The sequence below is a fragment of the Mytilus edulis genome, chromosome 4 (genome assembly GCF_963676685.1).
Source record: "Mytilus edulis chromosome 4, xbMytEdul2.2, whole genome shotgun sequence".
Classification (NCBI taxonomy): Eukaryota; Metazoa; Mollusca; class Bivalvia; order Mytilida; family Mytilidae; genus Mytilus; species Mytilus edulis.
The window spans coordinates 95,046,069-95,067,224 of NC_092347.1; the positions used below are offsets into that span (position 1 = coordinate 95,046,069).

A 21,156-nucleotide genomic window follows, 5' to 3' on the forward strand; every position below is an offset into this window, starting at 1 on the left:
AGATATCCAATACAGTGATGGCAGATCCACTTCTTCAGTTTTGTTGAAATTCCAAAGGACCGTTGATTATCCAGGATTTCCTCTTTGGTTTAAGTGTCGTGTTTCCTAGTGAATCGTCAATACCTAATTCGTTTATCAAGCAGTTAATGTAATGAGTTTTAAACACAAAAACGATGTTGTTTCGGGCTTTATCTGCAGGGACAACATATTTGTAATTGGAGGTAGGTTCAAGACGACTAACCTTGCATTGCACCCCAATGTTTTAGCCGTTTGAATGACAGCCGGATAATAGGACAAGACGACAAACCTTGCATTTCACTGCAATATTTTGGCCTTTAGCATGCCAGCAGGGTCATCCGACAAGACTTCACAAAATGTTGTACAAAGGTCTAGACTCTAGACTGTATGAAATTTTGATAGTAAAATAAGATAACAAGCATTCTGAGAGTGTGCATGGCAAAAACATAGTCCGTCACTACCAGTTAAAAATAAATTTTATTGGAACAAAATTCTAACTTGATCTATAAATTGTCATGGTGCAAACTATATACATGTAGCAAATATCAAGTCAATATCTTCAAGCATGAGCATGACGAAAAGAAGACTTGAAAACTGACTATTTAAGTGAAGTACAAGGACTATATATAACTCTGCACATAATCATCAGACCAGGACAAAATTCTATCACTTAAACCCAAGTTATTGCCTGTAAACTAGAAAAATGCTTCTTTTTGGCCCCTATTCCAAAATGTTCCAAGGATATTAACCCCAAACTGACATTAAGCCTTCCCTTCATTATATGGAACCTTGTGGTACAATGTCAAAGAGATCCAAACAGATATACACAAGTTATTGTCACGAAACTACAAAAATGCTTGTTTTTGGCCCTTTATTACTCGACTGTTTGCCCCATAACCCTTAAAATAAATCCCAAACTTCTACTTTATGGTATGAACATTGTGGTACAATATCAGAGCAATTGAAATACTTATACACAACTTATTGTCCTGAAACTACATAAATGCTTGCTTTGGGCCCCTAATTTCTAAACCGTTGGGACCATAACTCCCAAAATCAATCCCAACCTTCCTTTTGTGGTTACAAACATTGTGTTAAAATAATATTGATTTTTATCACATATTTGTTATGAATACATTAGGTTTTGCATATGCAATAACCTCAAAATTGCCCGGGGCAAAAAAGACATATCCATATTGTGCCCTGTTCCTAATGATGTGACGTCATTGCATCCTTAAAAACACGTTTGTGATAATTTGCTTAATATTTTACCTTTTATGTATCATAAAATTGATATAATTTACGATTTTTTCTCTTTTCTGCAGAACTTAAATATGTGATAAAAAGATTATAACATGTCTTTTCCATATTGGCCCGGGTATCATCCCTCGACCCATATCGGCCCTCGGCTAAAGCCTCGAGGCCGATATGGGAGTCTCAGGATGATACCCGGGCCAATATGGAAAAGGGCATGTTATAATCTATACCTATTCACTTATACTAAAGATATTATCCAGAAACCATCCATCTTCGGACGATGTGATACCAATATACGACCAATTTTTTTAAAATTTTTGCAGTCGCATAAAAGTGCGGAAAACTAATTTGCCCGCCTGACAGACAGACAAAGTGCAAACCTAAAGTCCTCTTTAATAGGGGACAAATAAACTGTTGACACTGATTTTTTACTGTTGGTTGCTAGAAAACAAGTTTATGATGAGAGACTCATCAAACAATTAGACACTACAAGACCTTGTACATGACACTTACATTAAACTAAAGAGAAAAGCATGTATACTTCAGATTTTTTATTAATTTTTTTTTTGCAATTTTATTGTTTGACATAAAAAATAATACTTTTCAACAAAAAACATATTTGTTCACATAAATATAACAATACTCTCACAATCAGGTACATGATCATTATTGTTAATCTCAGATACATAATTAGTCGAACCTAATCAATCCTAGTAGCACATTTGGCATTTCAAAATTTAATGGAACCCCAGAATTGTATGCTGAGGCCTAATATAGGGTAGACAGTTAACTTTGTTGTTTTGTTTCTATTCCTGGAATGTTATAAATAAATCACAAATACCTGAAATCTAAGGGAGATAACCCATGGTATTTTACAGGCAAGACAAGACAGTCAGTAAAACTTTAGACATTCAATTTAGAAAGTACAGACTACATTTTGTAACAATGATATGTAAAAATCTTTTTTTTTGTGTACTAAAGAATGATGTCAATAAAACACTGTTTTTCATGGGTAGTTATTACAACATTGTACTTCAAACATACATGTATTTTTATGGGAATGCATTGCAGGTCATGATGACCCAACAGAATGCAGATGTTGATAACTATAGAGGATTATGAAGATATAGGATTTGTATTGTTACTAACATGGAAACAATAGGAGTATGATAGGGTTAGAAGATTGTTCTTTACCACAGGAGATATACCTACAAAAGGAGCAACGCCATGCATGACTTTTCCACTTTATGACAGGGCATAAAATGCTAATCCAGGAATTGTACTTTTAGTTAATGGCAAGGTTTGTCAATTTGAAATAAATACAAATTGAAGAAATGATTAAAAGATAAAAGTTTCAGTCTCCCAAGACCCCCCTAAATATAAATACCCCCAGGCCAAGGAATCACCCATTATATCATTCAATTCACCCTGCCATGTGAAACAAGAAAATATATGGTAAAGGGGCAGACCTCAACCATTTTCAAGATATTTGAATATTCTTATGGCAGTGGTTGGGGATGACAGTTGCAATATGTCTCCTTACTTGATTTGGGAGAATTAATTAACCAGGTAGTTGGTTTACAACCATACACATACACCAGTTACACATTATTAATGTTGTTTAGAGTGGTCCTCTGTTATTGATATATTGAGAGCACTAAATATGTAGTTATATATTAAATACTAACTACATTCTACATGAGAAATGATCTCTTTAAAGAATATTTTTCACCCTCATACTTGCACCAACTATTTTATATATGTGTTTCATCTGCACCAAGTATTTGCCATTTCATTTAATTCTGCCATCCATCTCTAGAATATTTACTTTATATATTTTTAGAATAATCCCATTATAAAGAGACAGAAGAACTTATTCAGAATTATTTAAAGGTCAAATTTAATGTAAGAATTATTTGAGGAACAAAGTTGGACCTTACTGGAAGCTTTCAAAAATGAAAATTCTAAATAAGCAACATATAAACCTAAGTTGTTTACTGACTAGGCTTGAGCATTAAGTTGAGTTCATCTGAACACACACAATACTATTGCACAGTCACAGAACTCAACCAACTTAACAATTCTTTGGCAAATATTATTTGAGTAACAGCAGACCTGCAGCTGTAAGAAAATAATCACATATATTTGGGGTCCAACTTGTTACAATATATATGACTATTGTAGTAAATAATCACATATATTTAGGGTCCAACTTGTTACAATATACATGACTATTGTTCACATTATCATTTATAAAATTGTTTGAAAAAATACAAAACATCCATTCATTTTACAGCTTATCTGTCAATATTCTGGAGTGACACCAACTGACTCTTTAAGTAGACTATGGAAGAACTCTCACCATCGATGTTAGCACTTATGTCCAGTAGCACTTATGGACCTTGGTCCTTCAAGTAGTATCAGCACTATATGAAATTTTAACTATGCGTCTTATTCACATCAATCTTTACTTTGGAAAATGTACAAATTATTTGTGGCTGCTACAGCTAAGATATTCTCATTAGGATGCCAAGCTGTGTGAAGAATTTTCTTATTGAAGTCTAAACAATCAACACTTATTTCTTCTTTTTTCCGTTTTCCACCCGTACAAACTTTTCTTGGTTTTAGAATTGTCCTAGGTTTCATATTTTCTCTACTGGCCTCTAAAGTATTATCACGCTTACTCTCCCTGTCAAACATTCTGAAGAAATTGTTGTATGACCCAGTCATAATGTTCCTATAATAGATATATAAAGTACTTCAATGCTTGTAAATATAAGTGTTTTTCCCCATTCAATAGAAAATATCTATACTTATAACAAAACTCCTTTTTATTCTTATGTGTATTGACCCTTCTACATCGAAATTTGTTTTACATGCACACGTATAAAAATTGCGGTTTTATCCAACGCAATCATAGGTTTGAACGTAATTTTCAATTTAGACTCCTTTATATTCTATCTATATATATATATGGTTAAAATTTCTAAATGCTTTGTTCATGTAAAGGTAAAATATCTTTTTTTAGTATACAATTATACACGTCATTTAATAAACAAAGGGAAGTAATCAAGATATACCTTTCTTTTATACGACTGCCTTTCTCAGCTGGTTTGATAAAATTTTTCCAGTAGAATTCTATGATTGCATTATTTTTACACAATAAATTTATATTAACATTAAGTATAACTTCCATATAATATATTCTCATCATCTATTGACCTTTTAAGAGTTCTATAAGTGTGTAACTTTCTATTGCTGAGGACCATATAGATATTGATCTTCACAGGTTCTTTTTTTTTTTGGTTTTGTTTACATATTCCATAAATATCAATTCTGTAGCCCCAACTTTTGATTAGCAATTCTAATCAATATTTTCATGTACATGGCTTATGAATTTCTTTTACTGCATAAGGATAAGATTTTTTGCCTTTAATTGATAACTGTACAGTAATTATAATGATGAATTCTTTTTAAATTACAACTACATGAACTATAATAGTTTTAATATTCCTTACCTATCATCACCACTCCATGAACACTCAAACTTGTCAAATATACAGTCATTTTCATATAAGGAACATAATTTACTTCGTAAATATTCATGTACTTGATATGTTTCTATTGGCTTTGTATCCATTTGCAGGTCCCATACTTTCACAGACAAATAGTCTCTAGTCACCATGTAGCGACCATTATGACTAAATTTAACATCGGATATACTAGATATAATCTCTGAGAAAAAACTTCTATTTGTAGGGTCTTCTGGTTCCTCAAATACTGTAAATATAATAGGACAAAAATGAAGCAAAATTCAGACAGATTTTTTTAGTTTGCAATTACAAAACATAACAAGAGACGAGATATTAAAAGCTATCAGAATTTACAAATAATACTTAAGATTTCTTGGTTTAGAATAATAGCAGACAAATTTGTACATGGTTTATGGGAACATGTGCACTCGTCAGCAAATTTCAGAGAAAAACTTCAAACTTTTTACTTAAGATGCTATTGATTTATCACAAAGAACCTTCTGTCCAAGTTTCAGATTCAAAGAGCTGAAAGCTCTGAGGAAAAATCACGCCACTGTCTCTAATATTGGGATATTTTTAATGCAAGTCTTGATTTTCACATACCGTAATTAGCTTGATTAATTGATTTTTCGTATGTGTGTCTGTGTGAAGTGAAGATGACAACTGGCTGGTTTTTTTTTATAGTACAAATGAATAGGTCAGGACTACCTGAATGATCTACAGTATCCATTGACTACTGGCTTTTTTTTTGGACAAATAAATACCGTAGGAAGGCTTGTATAGTTCGCACTGGTACGTAGTCCGACCCCCTTCTCTCAACAAAATTTTAGGTAAAAAAAACTTTTTGTTACTGTTAGAAAAGGTCTAATGAAACTCAGGTAATTTCAAATCCTGTGCGATCGTTTGCGGTATTTTCTTGGGAAAACCTGTTTTCCATCATCAGACGGAACCTGAAACTGCAGCTGCTTGTAAATGATTCTAGAAAGTTTCATGATTGTTAAAATAAGTTTAATTTACTTAAAAAAACAATTTAGAAACTTGTGTATGTTTAAACAGGAAGTTTAAAAAGCATGTGTAAAAGAAGATATTAACCAGTGAGTCAAAATCTGTACATGACAGATATCACTATAATATGAATTTGAGAGTAAAACAGTTCCATCCTTTTGTAAAAAAGTCTTTAATATACCTATCACATTAATGTTTGAAGGGTCTTTAGCTAATACAAACCATATTAGTCAGTATAACACACCAAAACGGAATGAACATTAAACGATTACATTTTGTAGTTTACAAATTCTAAGCTGGTTTACAGTTGTCTTTTTTACTATGTTTGTATTGTTTCAATCAAGCAGATACCAGTTTATTTTAACCAATGCATTGAAAAGAAAAGAGAAATTTGTAATGAATGGTTTAGTTTTTATATTTATCAGTTTTAATTTGATATTGTTAGTTTGAAAAATGATGAGAGCGCCCACTATAATATCAATAACAAAGATGGAGGAACATAAACAAACCACCTCGCCGCGAAATTGAACTTGTTCTCTAATTTCTTGCTTATTGTACTCTATAGTCTACACCCCCTCTGGAAGGTCAAATTTTGGAGAATAAAACCACAGACTATACAAGCCTTTCTATGGACAGGTCAAGATTTTTTTTGTAAATTAAAGAACCTTAGTGAGCACGCTCACATACCCCACGTCCCTACATTGTCATTGGAGAAATTAAATAAGTATAAGAAAAAATATTGAATAATAATTTCCTGTCAATATACATAGTATGTCCTTATTATCTACAAAATTTCATGAAATTATGTTGAGTGTTTTCAGAGGAGTTGAGATGACAAACTGTTGCAGAAGTACATTGAAGCAAATAAGTTCAAAGGGGCATAACTCCTAGAAAAAAATTGAACCGTAATTTCCTGTTGATATGCACATCTACATAGTATGTCCTTATTATGTACAAAGTTTCATGAAATTCTGTTGTGTGGTTTGAGAGGAGTTGCGATGACAAACTGTTGCAGTAGTACATTAAAGTAAATAAGTTCAAAGGGGCATAACTCCTAGAAAAAAAATTGAATCACAATTTCCCGTCGATATGCACAACTACATAGTATGTCCTTATTATCTGAAAAGGTTTCGTGAAATTCTGTTGTGTGGTTTGAGAGGAGTTGCGATGACAAACTGTTGCAGTAATACATTAAAGTAAATAAGTTCAAAGGGGCGTAACTTCTAGAAAAAAAATTGAATCGCAATTTCCCGTCGATATGCACACCTAAATAGTATGTCCTTATTATCTTAAAAGGTTTTGTGAAATTCTGTTGTGTGGTTTGAGAGGAGTTGCGATGACAAACTGTTGCAGTAATACATTAAAGTAAATAAGTTCAAAGGGGCGTAACTCCTAGAAAAAAAATTGTATCGCAATTTCCTGTCGATATGCACAACTACATAGTATGTCCTTATTATCTGAAAAGGTTTCGTGAAATTCTGTTGTGTGGTTTGAGAGGAGTTGCGATGACAAACTGTTGCAGTAGTACATTAAAGTAAATAAGTTCAAAGGGGCGTAACTCCTGAAAAAAAATTGAATCGCAATTTCACGTCGATATGCACAACTACATAGTATGTCCTTATTATCTGAAAAGGTTTCTTGAAATTCTGTTGTGTGGTTTGAGAGGAGTTGCGATGACAAACTGTTGCAGTAATACATTAAAGTAAATAAGTTCAAGGGGCGGAACTCCTAGAAAAAAAATTGAATCGCAATTTCCCATCGATATGCACAACTACATAGTATGTCCTTATTATCTGATAAGGTTTCGTGAAATTCTGTTGTGTGGTTTGAGAGGAGTTGCGATGACAAGAAACAGGACTGACGGACTGACGGACGGACGGACCAAAAACATTATACCCTCCGCAACTTCGTTGCGTGGGGTATAATAAAATAAAGTATGTAAACTGGTTCCCATCCAACTTCAACACTTTGTTGATTGTAATGTAATACAAGCAGATTCCAATTAGTATGTGACATAGGAAATATGAAACCGAGTGCGGCAGGCAGAAATATAAACGACCTTCGTAAGTTCTGGTTGATGGTATCGGAAACACGCCGCTGATAGCGTCATTTTCCAAAAATATTATGAAAGTTTAATGAATATGTTATTAAATGTTTCAAATTTCAAGGGTTTAGTTTTCTTTATGTGGATTGTTTTTGATATGTTAAAGGAAACAGACTAGTGTAGGAGATCAGCAGTTTTTTTTGGAGTAGATGTACTGTACTAAAATGTTTTTGCCATGAGCAATTCATCTTTATGTTACCCCAATGGAAATTGAATGCTGGTTTCCAAGAACACGTACAAATAACATCTTTTTTTTGTGTAAAAAAATCTAGTCGAACATGTGCAGTTTTGCTCTACAAATAAGTTTGTCATAAAATCTAAATCTAGATTGATTACACTATTTTCAACTTTTAGAATGATAAATGAAACAATTAAAAAGTTAAATATAATGGTAGAATTGACATTTAACTCTGTTATTGAACATAATTTTGTGATTTATCTCCCCTTATAAAATGTTTTTAACACAAGAGATTTTAGGTAGTGGTTTAATATTTTAGCTGCAAGATAAAATTCATCAAATAACTCACATTTCTCTTATTTCATTAAACATTAAGAATCAGGATTAATTAAATGCAATTCAAGATAGCTTAGTATAGATTCTAGTACTACCATAAACACAAGACTATTCTTTTTATCCATACCGACCCAGTCAACTTACATTTGGCATGCTTATCACATAGTGCTTGTTGACGCATATCACAAAGCCTGATTGTTCCTTTACTACTACTATATACAAATAAGTTACATTCTAGGGGGTGGAACTCAGCTGCTGTAATCACTTCTGTCAACTCCTCCATGTTAGCAGGCTTGATATCAACAATATCTGTTTAGGTTAAGGTTATATAACATGTCAAATTAGTAATTACCTTTTACTTATGGTATTAAACATTGTGGTACAATTTCAGAACAACTGGAGTATATATACACAACTTATTGTCTTGACACTAGTAGATGCTTGTTTTGGGCCCCTTCTTCCTAAACCTTAGAGACCATAACCCCCAAAATCAATTCCAAACTTGCTTATGTGGTTATAAACATTGTGTTGAAATTTTATTGATTTCTATTTACTATAATACTTAGGTTATTATCCGGAAAACATCCGTCTTCGGACAACCAATATACGACCGCAAAAATTATAACAACAGTACTGAAGTTGGCTTTTTCAAAATTTGTTCACCCTAAATTGCTTAATTATTAAAATTCTATCTAAAACAGAAACATCTTTTCCCCAATGAAACTGTTGAAAATTAAATAAGGATACTGAAGCTTTGATCTGTGACCTCCATATGCCAAAGGTTAATCCTAAGGTCATCAGCAGACAAATAAGTTTCCTGGTCACTGTTAACTGATATAGAGTTGATGTGATAGGTATGAGCATTAGCAAATATTCTACGAGGACTGGCCTCCACCATTAGTTCCATGGGCTTGAAGATGGGGACCCGCAGGGATGTAATAGAGGTAGAATCTCTCATTATGCCAGTTTCGTCTTTCAGGTTGAACCCCTCTGGTCTTTTGTCCCTCTCTGTAACCTTCCATAACTTGATAGTTTTATCTGAAATATAAGTCAAACAGAATACAAATACAATATATTACTATAACTTGTTGTGGTGGTGGGTTCCATTGGAACTGCTTTCTCAATTGCAATTTGTTTAATCAAATCAAACTGTAAAACTAATCAGTAATTTAAAACACTTGCTTTATGAACCCACACAACTTGAGAATGGTCAAAGTGACTCCAGCATAATTCTAACTTGATCTGTGTCTGGTAGTTGGATGCATTAGTTTTATATCATTTGATTGAGGCAAAGTAAAGTTAGAGTGCAGAAACAGTTAGTTAGAAGTAATTTTTGTCATTTATAAAGGGACATAACTTAAGAAAGGTGAAAGTGATGCTACCTTAATATAAATAACCCAAATAATTCAAATTCAATATTGATCTGTTTTTGTGGTAATAAGAATCCTGTACAAGTTTTATATAACATTAGGTAGAGACAAACTTAAAGAGAATGGAAACTAATTTCAGGTTGCATGGATATACAAATTGAACAGGGTGGAGATCTTGTTAATCCTTATTTTTTGTATCATTAACAGAAATAAATTACAGAATTATTTTATGTAGTGTAGCCAGCATTTGACATGTTTAGGTAATGAGCTGATTTTGTTTACCATTAGTAGAGAGTAAAAAGTTTGCTGGGTTTGTTCTTTTCAACCATCTGATTTTATTGATTTTCTCTTCTATTTCTAAACTTTTCAGGTAGTCAAATTCTGGCTCATGACTCTGGAAAGTGCTGTATACATTATATTCCCCACGACGTGGAACAGATACCTTTCCCTGTAAAATAGATCAATTACAAAATTTACATATGAAAGTAGATGCAGATTTCATGTTATTATCAATGAGACATTATGTCACAACATGCAATAAACAAGACATCTATCCCATGCAAGTTTTTCAACATAATCAATGTATAAAAGGTCTTCTTTTTCAAGTATCAACAACCATATTGTATCATCACAACTATCTGATGTTCGTCAAGCTCTTTTCTACTAATTATTTCAGGTTTTATTATTTCGTGTATTGTCACATGTGTAGTGAATTGTCTAATTACATGTTGAGCATGTTAAATCGAAAGCTAAATCTTATTGCCAAGTTTGTCAAGTGGTCTATTGACATTGTACAGTCCAGATGAAATTACTTATAACAAAAAAATGAAAGCTCCCTTTAAGAAAATTTTTGTGCTTCTTAAAAAATTAAATGGGGAACAAAATGACACAGATGATATCCTGCTTGCATACAACATTATAAATTGACATAACTCAAGAACTGTAAACATGAATCGAATTGATCTGAGTTTTGTAGTAATAAGCATTGTGAACAAGTTTCACGACATTTGGTTGATGCAAACTAAAGTTGGAGAACTGAAATCAATTTTTCTATTTGGGGGCATAACCCTAAAACTGTATGACATTTCATAACAAATTACAAGAATAAATCTAGAAACTATCAGGTTCTTTATACATTGGTCTATAATTAAATAAGAGTACATGTTTACTATATATGGAAACTCTAGCCATTTGTAATTTGTCTATGCATGAATTTATGATGTTTTTTTTAAAATTATAATTTCTTAACATATTCATGACATTTTGACAAAAAGCTAGCCATTACAAAAATTCATATGTCGGTGAAAATACAAAGTTCTCGAAATCTATTTTCACCTAGTGGTCCTTGAAGAAAACTGCTAGTCCTAACTATCATTGTATCTCTATTGCAAATTAGTGAAATGATGTTTGTCCAAATTTTGATGGTCAGGACCTTTGGACCATCACTTTTTTTTAGACCTGGAACAATTTTGAAGGAAGGCACATTTTAACTTTGAACTTACTGCTTTGTCCCGCTGGAATATAACTACTCGTCCCCCTTTGTCACCAGTAGCCAGAAGATCGCCTGTATTGTTGTACTCCACACAAGATATTATATCAGCTGTAATAAAGGACATCATACATGTATATAAATATCAAATTCAGGTTTCATGTACACAAGCATGGAAAAGACACAGATCATGCAGATAAATGTAGGTGTAATGAACTGCAGTAAATATGTTTGTGAAAAGAACCAGTCTGAAGAGCTGTCTGCATAATGAGACCAATACCCTGGTACATTGTACATGTGCTTAAGTTGCTATTGTAAAACTTAAGCTTGTGATCAGCTGCTTTATCAAGACAAAAGATATTTAACTATTTTTATTCAATTCTTGAATGTTTGCGGACACTTTATACATGTACTTGGCCTGGCACTTTTTTCCAACCCGGGAACTTCACTTAAATTTACATTCAGTTCATATTTATGTCCATGTGTTAAGCTTTTTGAAATATATTTCACATTCTGTATGAATTGTAGACACAACAAGATAAATTATATATACAGCATGAACTACTTGTATTTGTAACAACTTTGGCCAAGCCTGGCAGTGCAAGCAAAGTGAAATCTACCACATAGAAGGGGAATTTGGGATTCTGACAGTATTCTTCAGGGCTAATGTAAAATAATTTAGAGGGGAAGGAATGATTCAACATCAGTGAATTGCTAAGCATTATTCAAAATTTAAAATTGGAAGTTACACCCTTTTTTATATACAACTCGAAACTATAGAAAAGTATACACAAAAACAGTGACATTTCCGAAACATAGATATAGGAAGATGTGGTGTGAGTGCAAATGAGACAACTCTCCATCCAAATAACAATTTAAAAAAAAAGTAAACCATTATAGGTCAATGTACAGCCTTCAACACGGAGCTTTGGCTCACACCGAACAAGAAGCTAAAAAGGGCCCCAAAATTACTAGTGTAAAACCATTCAAACGGGAAAACCAACGGTCTAATCTATATAAAAAAAAAACGAGAAACACTTATAAATTACATAAACAAACGACAACTACTGTACATCAGATTCCTGACATAGGACAGGTGCAAACATTTGCAGCGTGATTAAATGTTTTAATGGATCCAAACCTTCTCCCTTTTTCTGAAACAATAGCATAACATCAGACAACATAGAAAAACACACTTTAAAATATCAATTGGCAGGCCTAGTGTTACATATTTGTTTTTAGTTCATTTTTTTTTACATAAATAAGGCCGTTAGTTTTCTCGTTTGAATTGTTTTACATTGTCTTATTAGGGCCTTTTATAGCAGACTATGCGGTATGGGCTTTGCATAGATGCCAACCCCCTTTTGACACAATCAGTAACAAACTATCAAATTTTCCGTATTTTTGAAAGTTTTCAGTAATCATTCATAAACGTGCATTTACCAATAAAAATAACTGACGAGTGGTTGCAAAGTGATGTACACTAAAATTTGTCATTGAACATGTTGTCTGTAGTATGTATTCCATTCATTAATTGTTCAGATGTTCTCGACTCGAACATTTTCGTTTTGTCAAGGAGAAGTAGAGAAAGGGGGAAAGCTACTTAATAAAATGCAAGTTTGCCTCTTCGGTTACCCAACAATAGGTTGATAATTCCCGAGAAACCGTAAGCATTACATTGGCGTTTCCTAAATACTGGACCAGGACGGAAAAGTAATGATAAAAATCCGCGTTTTACAAAATTGAACGTCGATGATTGGGAATCCGTAACTATTCGACTTTGACCGTAATAGCGTAGTTTTTATCGCAAAATCGGAAAAACTACGGAAAAATCGTAATGGTTGGCATCTATGGCTTTGCTCATTGTTGAAGGTCGTACGGTGACCTATTGTTGTTAATGTCTGTCATTTTGGTCTTTTGTGGATAGTTGTCTCATTGGCAATCATACCACATCTTTTTAATACTAACTCAATCAAAAAGCGTAAATTAATATGTTTTGAATTTGCAAGGACACAAATTGTAGGGTTCCAACAGTGAATTTTGGAAGATGCCTTGGACAACTAAATTGAAATAAATACATGTATGATATCAACACAGAATGTCTTTCAAATGGAAGATTAATTTCGATTTCACAAGTGACTTAGCATGTTTTTTTTAATTTGAATTATCATAAATATGTCAATGTGCGTTTTCCTGTACAGAATGTTTTTTATATTAACAAATCAACTGGAATGGTTTTCACATGTTCTTTACTGTAGACTGTAATATTAGAGTGATTTAGCCTGCCAACTCTGCAAATCCCTGTACAGGGAAAACCATGTATGATACAGGATTAACAATGTAAAAGCAGTTGTTTGCAATTTCTATGTAAATTGTAATCATAATTTTATCAAATGACAGTGGTTCTGCAAATCGTAAAAAATGTAAATGCAGTTGTTTGCCAATTTGAACAAGTGATTTAGGATGCTTGATCTGCAAATCCCTGACCCTGGAATGGACACCATACAGGATTAACAAAGGTAAAAGCAGTTGTTTGCAAATTGTATGGAAATTGTAATCATAATTTTATCAAATAACAGCTGTGCTTGGTTCTACAAATCGTAAAAAATGTAAACGCAGTTGTTTGCCAGTTTGTACGAGTGATTTAGACTATAGTGTGCTGTATCTGTAAATCCCTGGAATGGACACCATGCAGGATTAACGAATGTGAAAGCAGTTGTTTGCAAATTGTAATCATAATTTTATCAAATGACAGTGTCTTGGTTCTGTAAATCGTTAAAAAATACGCGAAATTATTATCCTAAACCAGGAAACTTCCTTTCTTTATTTGATTCAGGTTAATATCTATAATGACTGCAGTAAGGAACATAATTGGGATCTCTTTGGTTGGATATTTCGAAAATATATAATGTCTCCACTAATGGGGCGGGAAATCGTCAACTAACAAAACTGGTTAAGATACAAACCTTCAGTAATATCTTCCGTCTCAATAGCACCTTTCACTTGAGAGAAACACCACTGTATATCCGCACCATTGCCTACAGAGAAATAACAAGAGAAATCATCGTCAAGTTCTCGAGAATCCATAATTTGAGGACATTTTTCTGATATTTTTTAAGACAGGAAGTGCAAGATTATATTACTTATATTTTACTTACCAGCCATTGCGGCACAAAAATATACACACTCAAAGGAACTTTAGTATATATACTTCGCAAATTTAGGAATTTCTAATCAAATTCAAGGTTCTTAGCTTCCGATGACATTGGAATCGGAGGCCAGTGCCCTGATTCCTATTCAATATGGCGTAAAATTTAGATTCAGGACATGACGTCAAGTATAAGAATTTTGGGTAATAATAAATTAGAAAGTTCCACCAAATACCAAAAATAAGGGACACAAATTAACATTACACTTTTGATTCTTTTTGACATGAAAATTCAAATAAGAAAAAAAATTATCATCCTCCAAAAACAATTCAACCAAAAATTGTGACGGAAATTTCAAAAAAATGATTTTTTTTTTACAAGAATAAAAATGGAAAGTTAATTTTTCTCTGGAGTTATATAAAAAGATCACATGTTTTTTAAAAACCTGTAAAACCATTCCTTTCTAAAACAAATGATTTAATTTCGAGGAGCAGAAAGTAGTTCTTAATGAACATATTAAACTTAGAAGAAAACAAAATCAGGGTACATCCATATTTGATATTCTAAAAGGGGGAGGGGCAATTTAAGATCATCGGCCGGATTATTTTGACAGAATCGAAAATTTTGTACCAATCATTTATATATGTCAGATATTCTTATTTTCCAATCGGTTTTAGGCAAGGTTATTCATTTTCAGTTCTTACCAGATCAGATACGGTGACGTTTTCAGTGTCTTCGTCATTTGAACTCTAGGGAATAATCACAGGCACTTGTCTCATTATTTGTTTCCCCTATAGGACCCTATATACCTATAATATTAGTTACATTGTGTGTGCTAGTGACCTTACTAACCCCATATATACAGTACCGTTTTTATAAAGGGACATAACACCATTACTAACCGTGTATGAAATAAGCCCCGCCCCCTTCTTACCTAGTAGTTATAAAAAGTACCAGGATTATAATTTTATACGCCAGACGCGCGTTTCGTCTACATAAGACTCATCAGTAACGCTCAGATCAAAATAGTTAAAAAGCCAAATCAATACAAAGTTGAAGAGCATTGAGGATCCAAAATTCTAAGAAGTTGTGCCAAATACGGCTAAGGTAATCTACTCCTGGGGTAAGAAAATCCTTAGTTTTTCGAAAAATTCAAGGTTTTGTAAACAGAAAATTTATAAAAATGATATTCATGTCAACACCGAAGTGCTGACTACTGAGCTGGTGATACCCTCAAAGAGGGACGAAAGATACCAAAGGGACATTATGGAATATGAAGGGACGTAACTCCACTACTAACCGTGTATGAGATAAGCCCCGCCTACCTACTAACCTAATATAAAATATACACGGTTTGCACGCGGACGCTTTTAACCAATCATATTCCTGGAAATGTATAGGAGGTAAGATAAATTATAGATTCAGTACATAGGCCGTGTTGTCATGATGTCTCATATACAGGGGTTAGAATTCAGCTGAGGGAAAAACTAAAACTTTCTTGCGCAAATTTCAGTGCAGATCCGGAACATTGTTGGTCTAAATTTTAGACGAAGTATAGTATATATAAATCACGGTGTTAGCCCTCAATAATTACAGGTTATCCGATGGAGAACTGTCGTTAACATGTCACATATTTAGACATAAACATATTTGTGTTTGTTTACTCCGTATATCATTATACAGACGACAATATACTAGTCTTTTTGTTATTATAATTTCGATGACTTGCTTAAAAAAGGCCATGGAGTCGGTTTCACAAAAAATCTTAGGACTTATATTCGTAAGTATACTGAATTGTTCATGACTTACGATCAATCTTAGCTGTAAGTTTTTTGTGTGAAACCGAATCACCAACAACCATGTCCGCTGTTGAAAAAATGAAACATAAATGAATTAAAGTTAGAGAGAATAATGAATAGAAAAAACAGTACCAGAACAATAATATACTATATAAACAAAAGACAAAACTGCCTAATCGTCAATTGACTATACTTATAGGAGTTGAAAGACGCCGATTTAAAAAAAAAAGTTGTACATGTATTGTTTTTTTTTATTACTGTGAATCTAATAGATAAACATCAAAAAGTTTCAGCAAAATATTATCTACAGACGAAATCGTTAGTTGGCTCCTTATAAGTTAGGAGTTGTTATCCTTGAAAACGTTTTTTTTAATGTTTTTTTTAGGTAGATGCTATAAGAGGAAGAGAGACATTGTGAATAGCACTGATAGCAAAAATATCAAATAAGTTTCAATGAAAATGGGGAATGTGTCAAAGAGACAACAACCTAACAAAAAAGCAGAATATACAACCCAACTTGACAAGGCAACCAATGGATATTCAACGCAACGAGAAAAACTCGCACCCTGAGGCGGGGTTCAGCTGGCTTCTTAAAAAATGTGTACCAGGTCAGTGAAAATGGACGTCACATTAAACTCCGAAAGATATAAATTACCCAAAATGTACATACAAGACTAACAAAAGCCATCCTGACTTGATGCGCAAAAATGCGACTGGGTAAAACATGTTTTCTAAAATTTTTACCCTCCCCTATTCCTCTAGTAAATTTAAACTGAAATCGTCTATTGGTGCTTTATAGGAGTTATTGCCATTAAAGGATTATTGTTTTTGTGGAATCTATAGTTGATAGAGAGAATATTCCAAGAGCAAAAAAATGATCAGATAAAAAATAAAGATATGAAAATCAGACAACATGGTGGAGTGAACAAAACTAGTTTTGTAAATGATGTTATTGACACTGACTTCTAATAAGACTTTTTGTCAATGAATAACGATTTTACTAATTTTTGCCTTTATTTTTGTAAATGATATGGTATCTGAAAGCAGCAAAGATGGTCAGCACACAAAGATCTTCAAATAGGGGAAACAAGGCAGCAACACGACGCGTGCCACATGCGGAGCAGGATCTGATTACCCCCCACCCCGAAGCATCTGAGATCTCCTCCAGTTTTTGTTGGGATTCATTTTGCTCAGTCTTTAGTTTTCTACTTTGTGTTTTTTGTACTATTGTCTGTCTATTGGTCTTTTCCTTTTTTATCCATTGCGCTGTCTGTTTATTTTCGACATATGAGTTTTAATATCCCATGGTATCTTTCGACCCTCTTTTTCATCAATGTCGAAATTGTAATGTAGATTCCTTATTGTCCTCGAAGTAGATTTTTTACCAATTTGTTTCAGAAACTATAGCAGATAGATAAAAACGTTTAATAATCATTAAAGTAAGACCCATTTACCAGTCAGCACATGATAATTCAACGGAAAACTTATAGTTGTTTCCCTTGAACTGAAGACGATTTTTACACATTTTTTTATTATTTTTTTGTTCTTTCGAAAACGCCACAATTATATAATCCAATCTTTTTTTTTTTTATTTCTGCTTATAATCTCTGTAATGATAATTGATATATAGAAATTTAATCGGTAAGGCCAAAATAACCAAGACAGATTTTGGTCCATTAGTTTCCATTCAACACACATACTCTTGTTGCATTGTAATAATTTATTTGATAAAAAATGACTGGTAAGCAACAGAGGCTCCTTGGATCCTCTTGTGTAGTTACTTGAACTTTAGAATTTATCAATTACTAAGTACTTATATTAAAGCACTATTATCACTGGACGTCTCTGACAGAGGGACAATTTCTTAGATGAAATAAAATTAGTTGTGTGGTTTGTTCTGAATGGCCGTCAGTTGATGACATCTGCATTATGAAGACGTATAAACCCTCGTAGTTTTGCACTGCTCATGGTAAATACTTTTACTAAAAGAGAGGCGAAAGAGACAAAGGGACATTCAAACTCTCAAGTCGGAAACAAACTGGCAATGCCATGACAACAAGTAAACACGAAATCCGGTGAAATCCTGTATCACATGTAGCTCCTGTTGTATTGCGCATGTAAGTACAAACCCGTTGATAAGTCTACTTCGAATTCGAAGAGATGACTTTAACTTTATCACATGGAACTTATGGTTCAATAGCTTCCTTTTTAGCAGCAACCCTCTATCAAGTAAATCATGATAGAAATTCAAGCTCTGAAAAATCGTATCAACTTGGAGATATATGATTTATATGCATGCAGGTACTGCTGAAATGTTGCTGCATAGAAGTGTAAAGTTTACAATTGGGAAGCTGAAGTAATCTTTTTTTGTCGTAAAGTTTGTTCTCAATCGACCCTAGTTGTTTATATTTCTAGATGTAAGTCTAAATTTCAGGCGCACTTGACTCTGTTGTATCCTTTTCATCAAGTTCCATGGGATTGGTGCGTTCAAAAGAGTCACCAAACGTTGAATTATTTAGCGAGAGGACACCATCTATGTAGCGGTCGCTACGGGAAATAATGTTAAGTAGCTCCTGTATAAAATCAGCCTTGTATGCATAATTACACAAGCTTGGAAAGAAGAGGAGCACGGTTGGTTCTTTTGGAATGCCGATAGTTAATTGAAAAACACGTCCTCCAAACACCTTTATAATTACGCTGTTATTCAAACTATCAAGAATGATCAAGAATCTTAATCATGTCAGTTTCAGATAATTTTTCGTACTTTGAAACAAAAATTCAAGTTTTTTTGGGTCTTAAAATCGTTATACGCTCCTAAATAGCTAAAGGTAATAAGAAGACATTGCGTTGTAACCTGATAGCTGTAGATACTGCATTAATGTATACTGCAACAGCAAAGACTGGCGCTAACTGCCTGATCATCATATCTAATTTGAGCAGAAATTTAGCTATATTGAAATTCAATCCTTTGTGCTTATGTGTACATTTTAACACGTTATACCTTTTAAACCACAAATATGTAATTTGTTAAATAAATAAACTTAAAATAAAATGATTTATTAAAATGTGCAGTACAACAGTTACTAACTAGACACCGTAACGGCAAGGAATTTATAATTATTACATAAGGTCACTATACAATATGTCAGTTAAAACTATCTCACGGTGCATATGTATTTTATCTGTTTGATCATATGACGTTTGTGTAAAGTTTAAATTTTAAAACCGTTTTGTATACCTTTCAACGACAACCACGTGATCGGACGATTTGACTGTGACAAGTCGACATAATTCCACATGTACAAATTAATGAATGATCATATTTTTTCGTAAAACATGATACGTTTTTTGTGTTTGTTTCTCTTTCTTGTAATATTTGTGGAATGTAGGAATATAAAACGTAAAGAAAGTGAAATAGAAAACTCTGGATCTATCAACTTTACACCTTGTTTAGATAAAGGTAGGTTGTATTTAATTACTATTTAATATATAGATTGTACACTAGGACCATATTAGTAATATAAAAGTATAAAGATATACCAAACATATTGATTAATAATAACCGATAAGTTTTCATGTACAAAGGTGGACCAATGATCAAACATTATTAAACTATTTCTGGAACTTTATTAAAAAACAAATTCGCTTGAACTATTTCATTTTTTTTATTTGGATTTTGTTGATTTAACTCATTCCTGGCGAAAGATTTGATTTTTTCCTTCAATTAAATTGTTGGATATTCTATAACGAGTTGCTCATAAACTAAGATATGAACATATGAAAATAGGTATCAATTTTGTTAATGTCTACCTAATATGATATTTGCATATTATCAAGTGCCGGATTTACTGAACAAAAGTACTTTTTATAATTCATCTATAAAATTGAACCATCTCATAATCCTCTTCTTTGTATACAGAAATTAAATCATTTTGTGCATTTGTATATATAATAAAAAAAATTCGCTGTCTTGAAACATGTCTCTGATTATAGAACATTTCGGATTTGTAAAAGTTCTAGAGTTACACTTAGTATAAGAAAAGCAAAAACAAACGATGTTTTCACATAAATCATTGCTGTATGACCCTATCATGCTGGCCAGTGACCTATAGAGTGGTCTTATTAACAACCATAAGACCCCTGACATATGATATAATGTTTTGGAACAATACAGACTTACTATATATGTTCATATGTCCCTGAGCATGGCTGATAATCATTTTTAAGCTGTCTGTCAAATCTGCTTCAATGAGGACAAACATAAGTTAAATGATTGTCATAAAATTAACTGCATCAATGGTGTGGATACAAAACAAAGACAAGTTCACTTCATTAAACAGATAGTATCATGCCGTTCGTGCAGCTGTCAATTGGAATTATGAATACTTGTTTATCATTTTCAATGGATGTTGCATTTAATATCGCATGAATTCTAAATGGTGCGATACCAGTTCCGTCGACAGCTAGTATTCATGTTGTTTACTGAGAAATTTGTGTTGTATATATTCCAAAAATTACTCAGGAGTATTGAATACCTGTAGATAATTGTTTTCACTTATTCATGTCTCAGTTATTGAGAAATGTTTTGCACTTTTAGGTACAAAAGGAATTGATAAACCAGTTGCTTTTCAGAAATAATATTATTTATGAATTAATGAAAACAGATTTATAAAAGACAGTTTGTCAGAATATATGATAATAAAGACTGTAACTTAAAAATAAATAATGTTTACATTAAGTAACATTGCTACATCTTTAGATTATACCAAAAGACATTATTTTGTTGTACCCATGTCTCCGCTGTCTATGATCCCAGTAAGAGAACATTTTACAAGTAAATCAAAGTGAACATAAATAAAACCATGAAGTCACTATTTTACATAATTTCTGATATTTGGGAAACGCAGGTCATTATATC

The 21,156-nt window shown here is 32.8% G+C and overlaps 2 protein-coding genes across 2 annotated transcripts in view; one reads left to right on the forward strand and one right to left on the reverse strand.

Annotated features, from left to right (window-relative positions):
- Positions 1-1,811: 1,811 nt before the first annotated feature.
- Positions 1,812-14,647, reverse strand: LOC139521110 (serine/threonine-protein phosphatase 2A 55 kDa regulatory subunit B alpha isoform-like). The gene is made up of 8 exons (XM_071314409.1): positions 14,449-14,647; positions 14,257-14,328; positions 11,304-11,401; positions 10,084-10,249; positions 9,179-9,469; positions 8,576-8,740; positions 4,794-5,055; positions 1,812-4,012 (listed from the first exon to the last, which is right to left on the reverse strand). Exons 1-8 carry the CDS (start codon positions 14,453-14,455, stop codon positions 3,736-3,738), a joined length of 1,338 nt encoding a protein of 445 aa, XP_071170510.1. The 5' UTR covers positions 14,456-14,647; the 3' UTR covers positions 1,812-3,735.
- Positions 14,648-19,316: 4,669 nt separating this feature from the next.
- Positions 19,317-21,156, forward strand: part of LOC139521112 (uncharacterized) — a 38,886-nt gene continuing 37,046 nt past the window's right edge. The window contains exon 1 of the mRNA XM_071314410.1: positions 19,317-19,698. Coding sequence (XP_071170511.1) covers positions 19,575-19,698 — 124 coding nt within the window. The 5' untranslated portion in view covers positions 19,317-19,574. The remainder of the gene's footprint in view (positions 19,699-21,156) is intronic.

Excerpts from the sequence above, each read along its gene's own strand:
- LOC139521110 (XM_071314409.1), bottom strand. Across the intron at positions 9,470-10,083 it reads CTTTTTACTCTCTACTAATG|ATAAAACTATCAAGTTATGG; the intron begins GTAAACAAAATC and ends CTTATATTTCAG. Across the intron at positions 8,741-9,178 it reads GGTCACAGATCAAAGCTTCA|ATATTGTTGATATCAAGCCT; the intron begins GTATCCTTATTT and ends TAACCTAAACAG.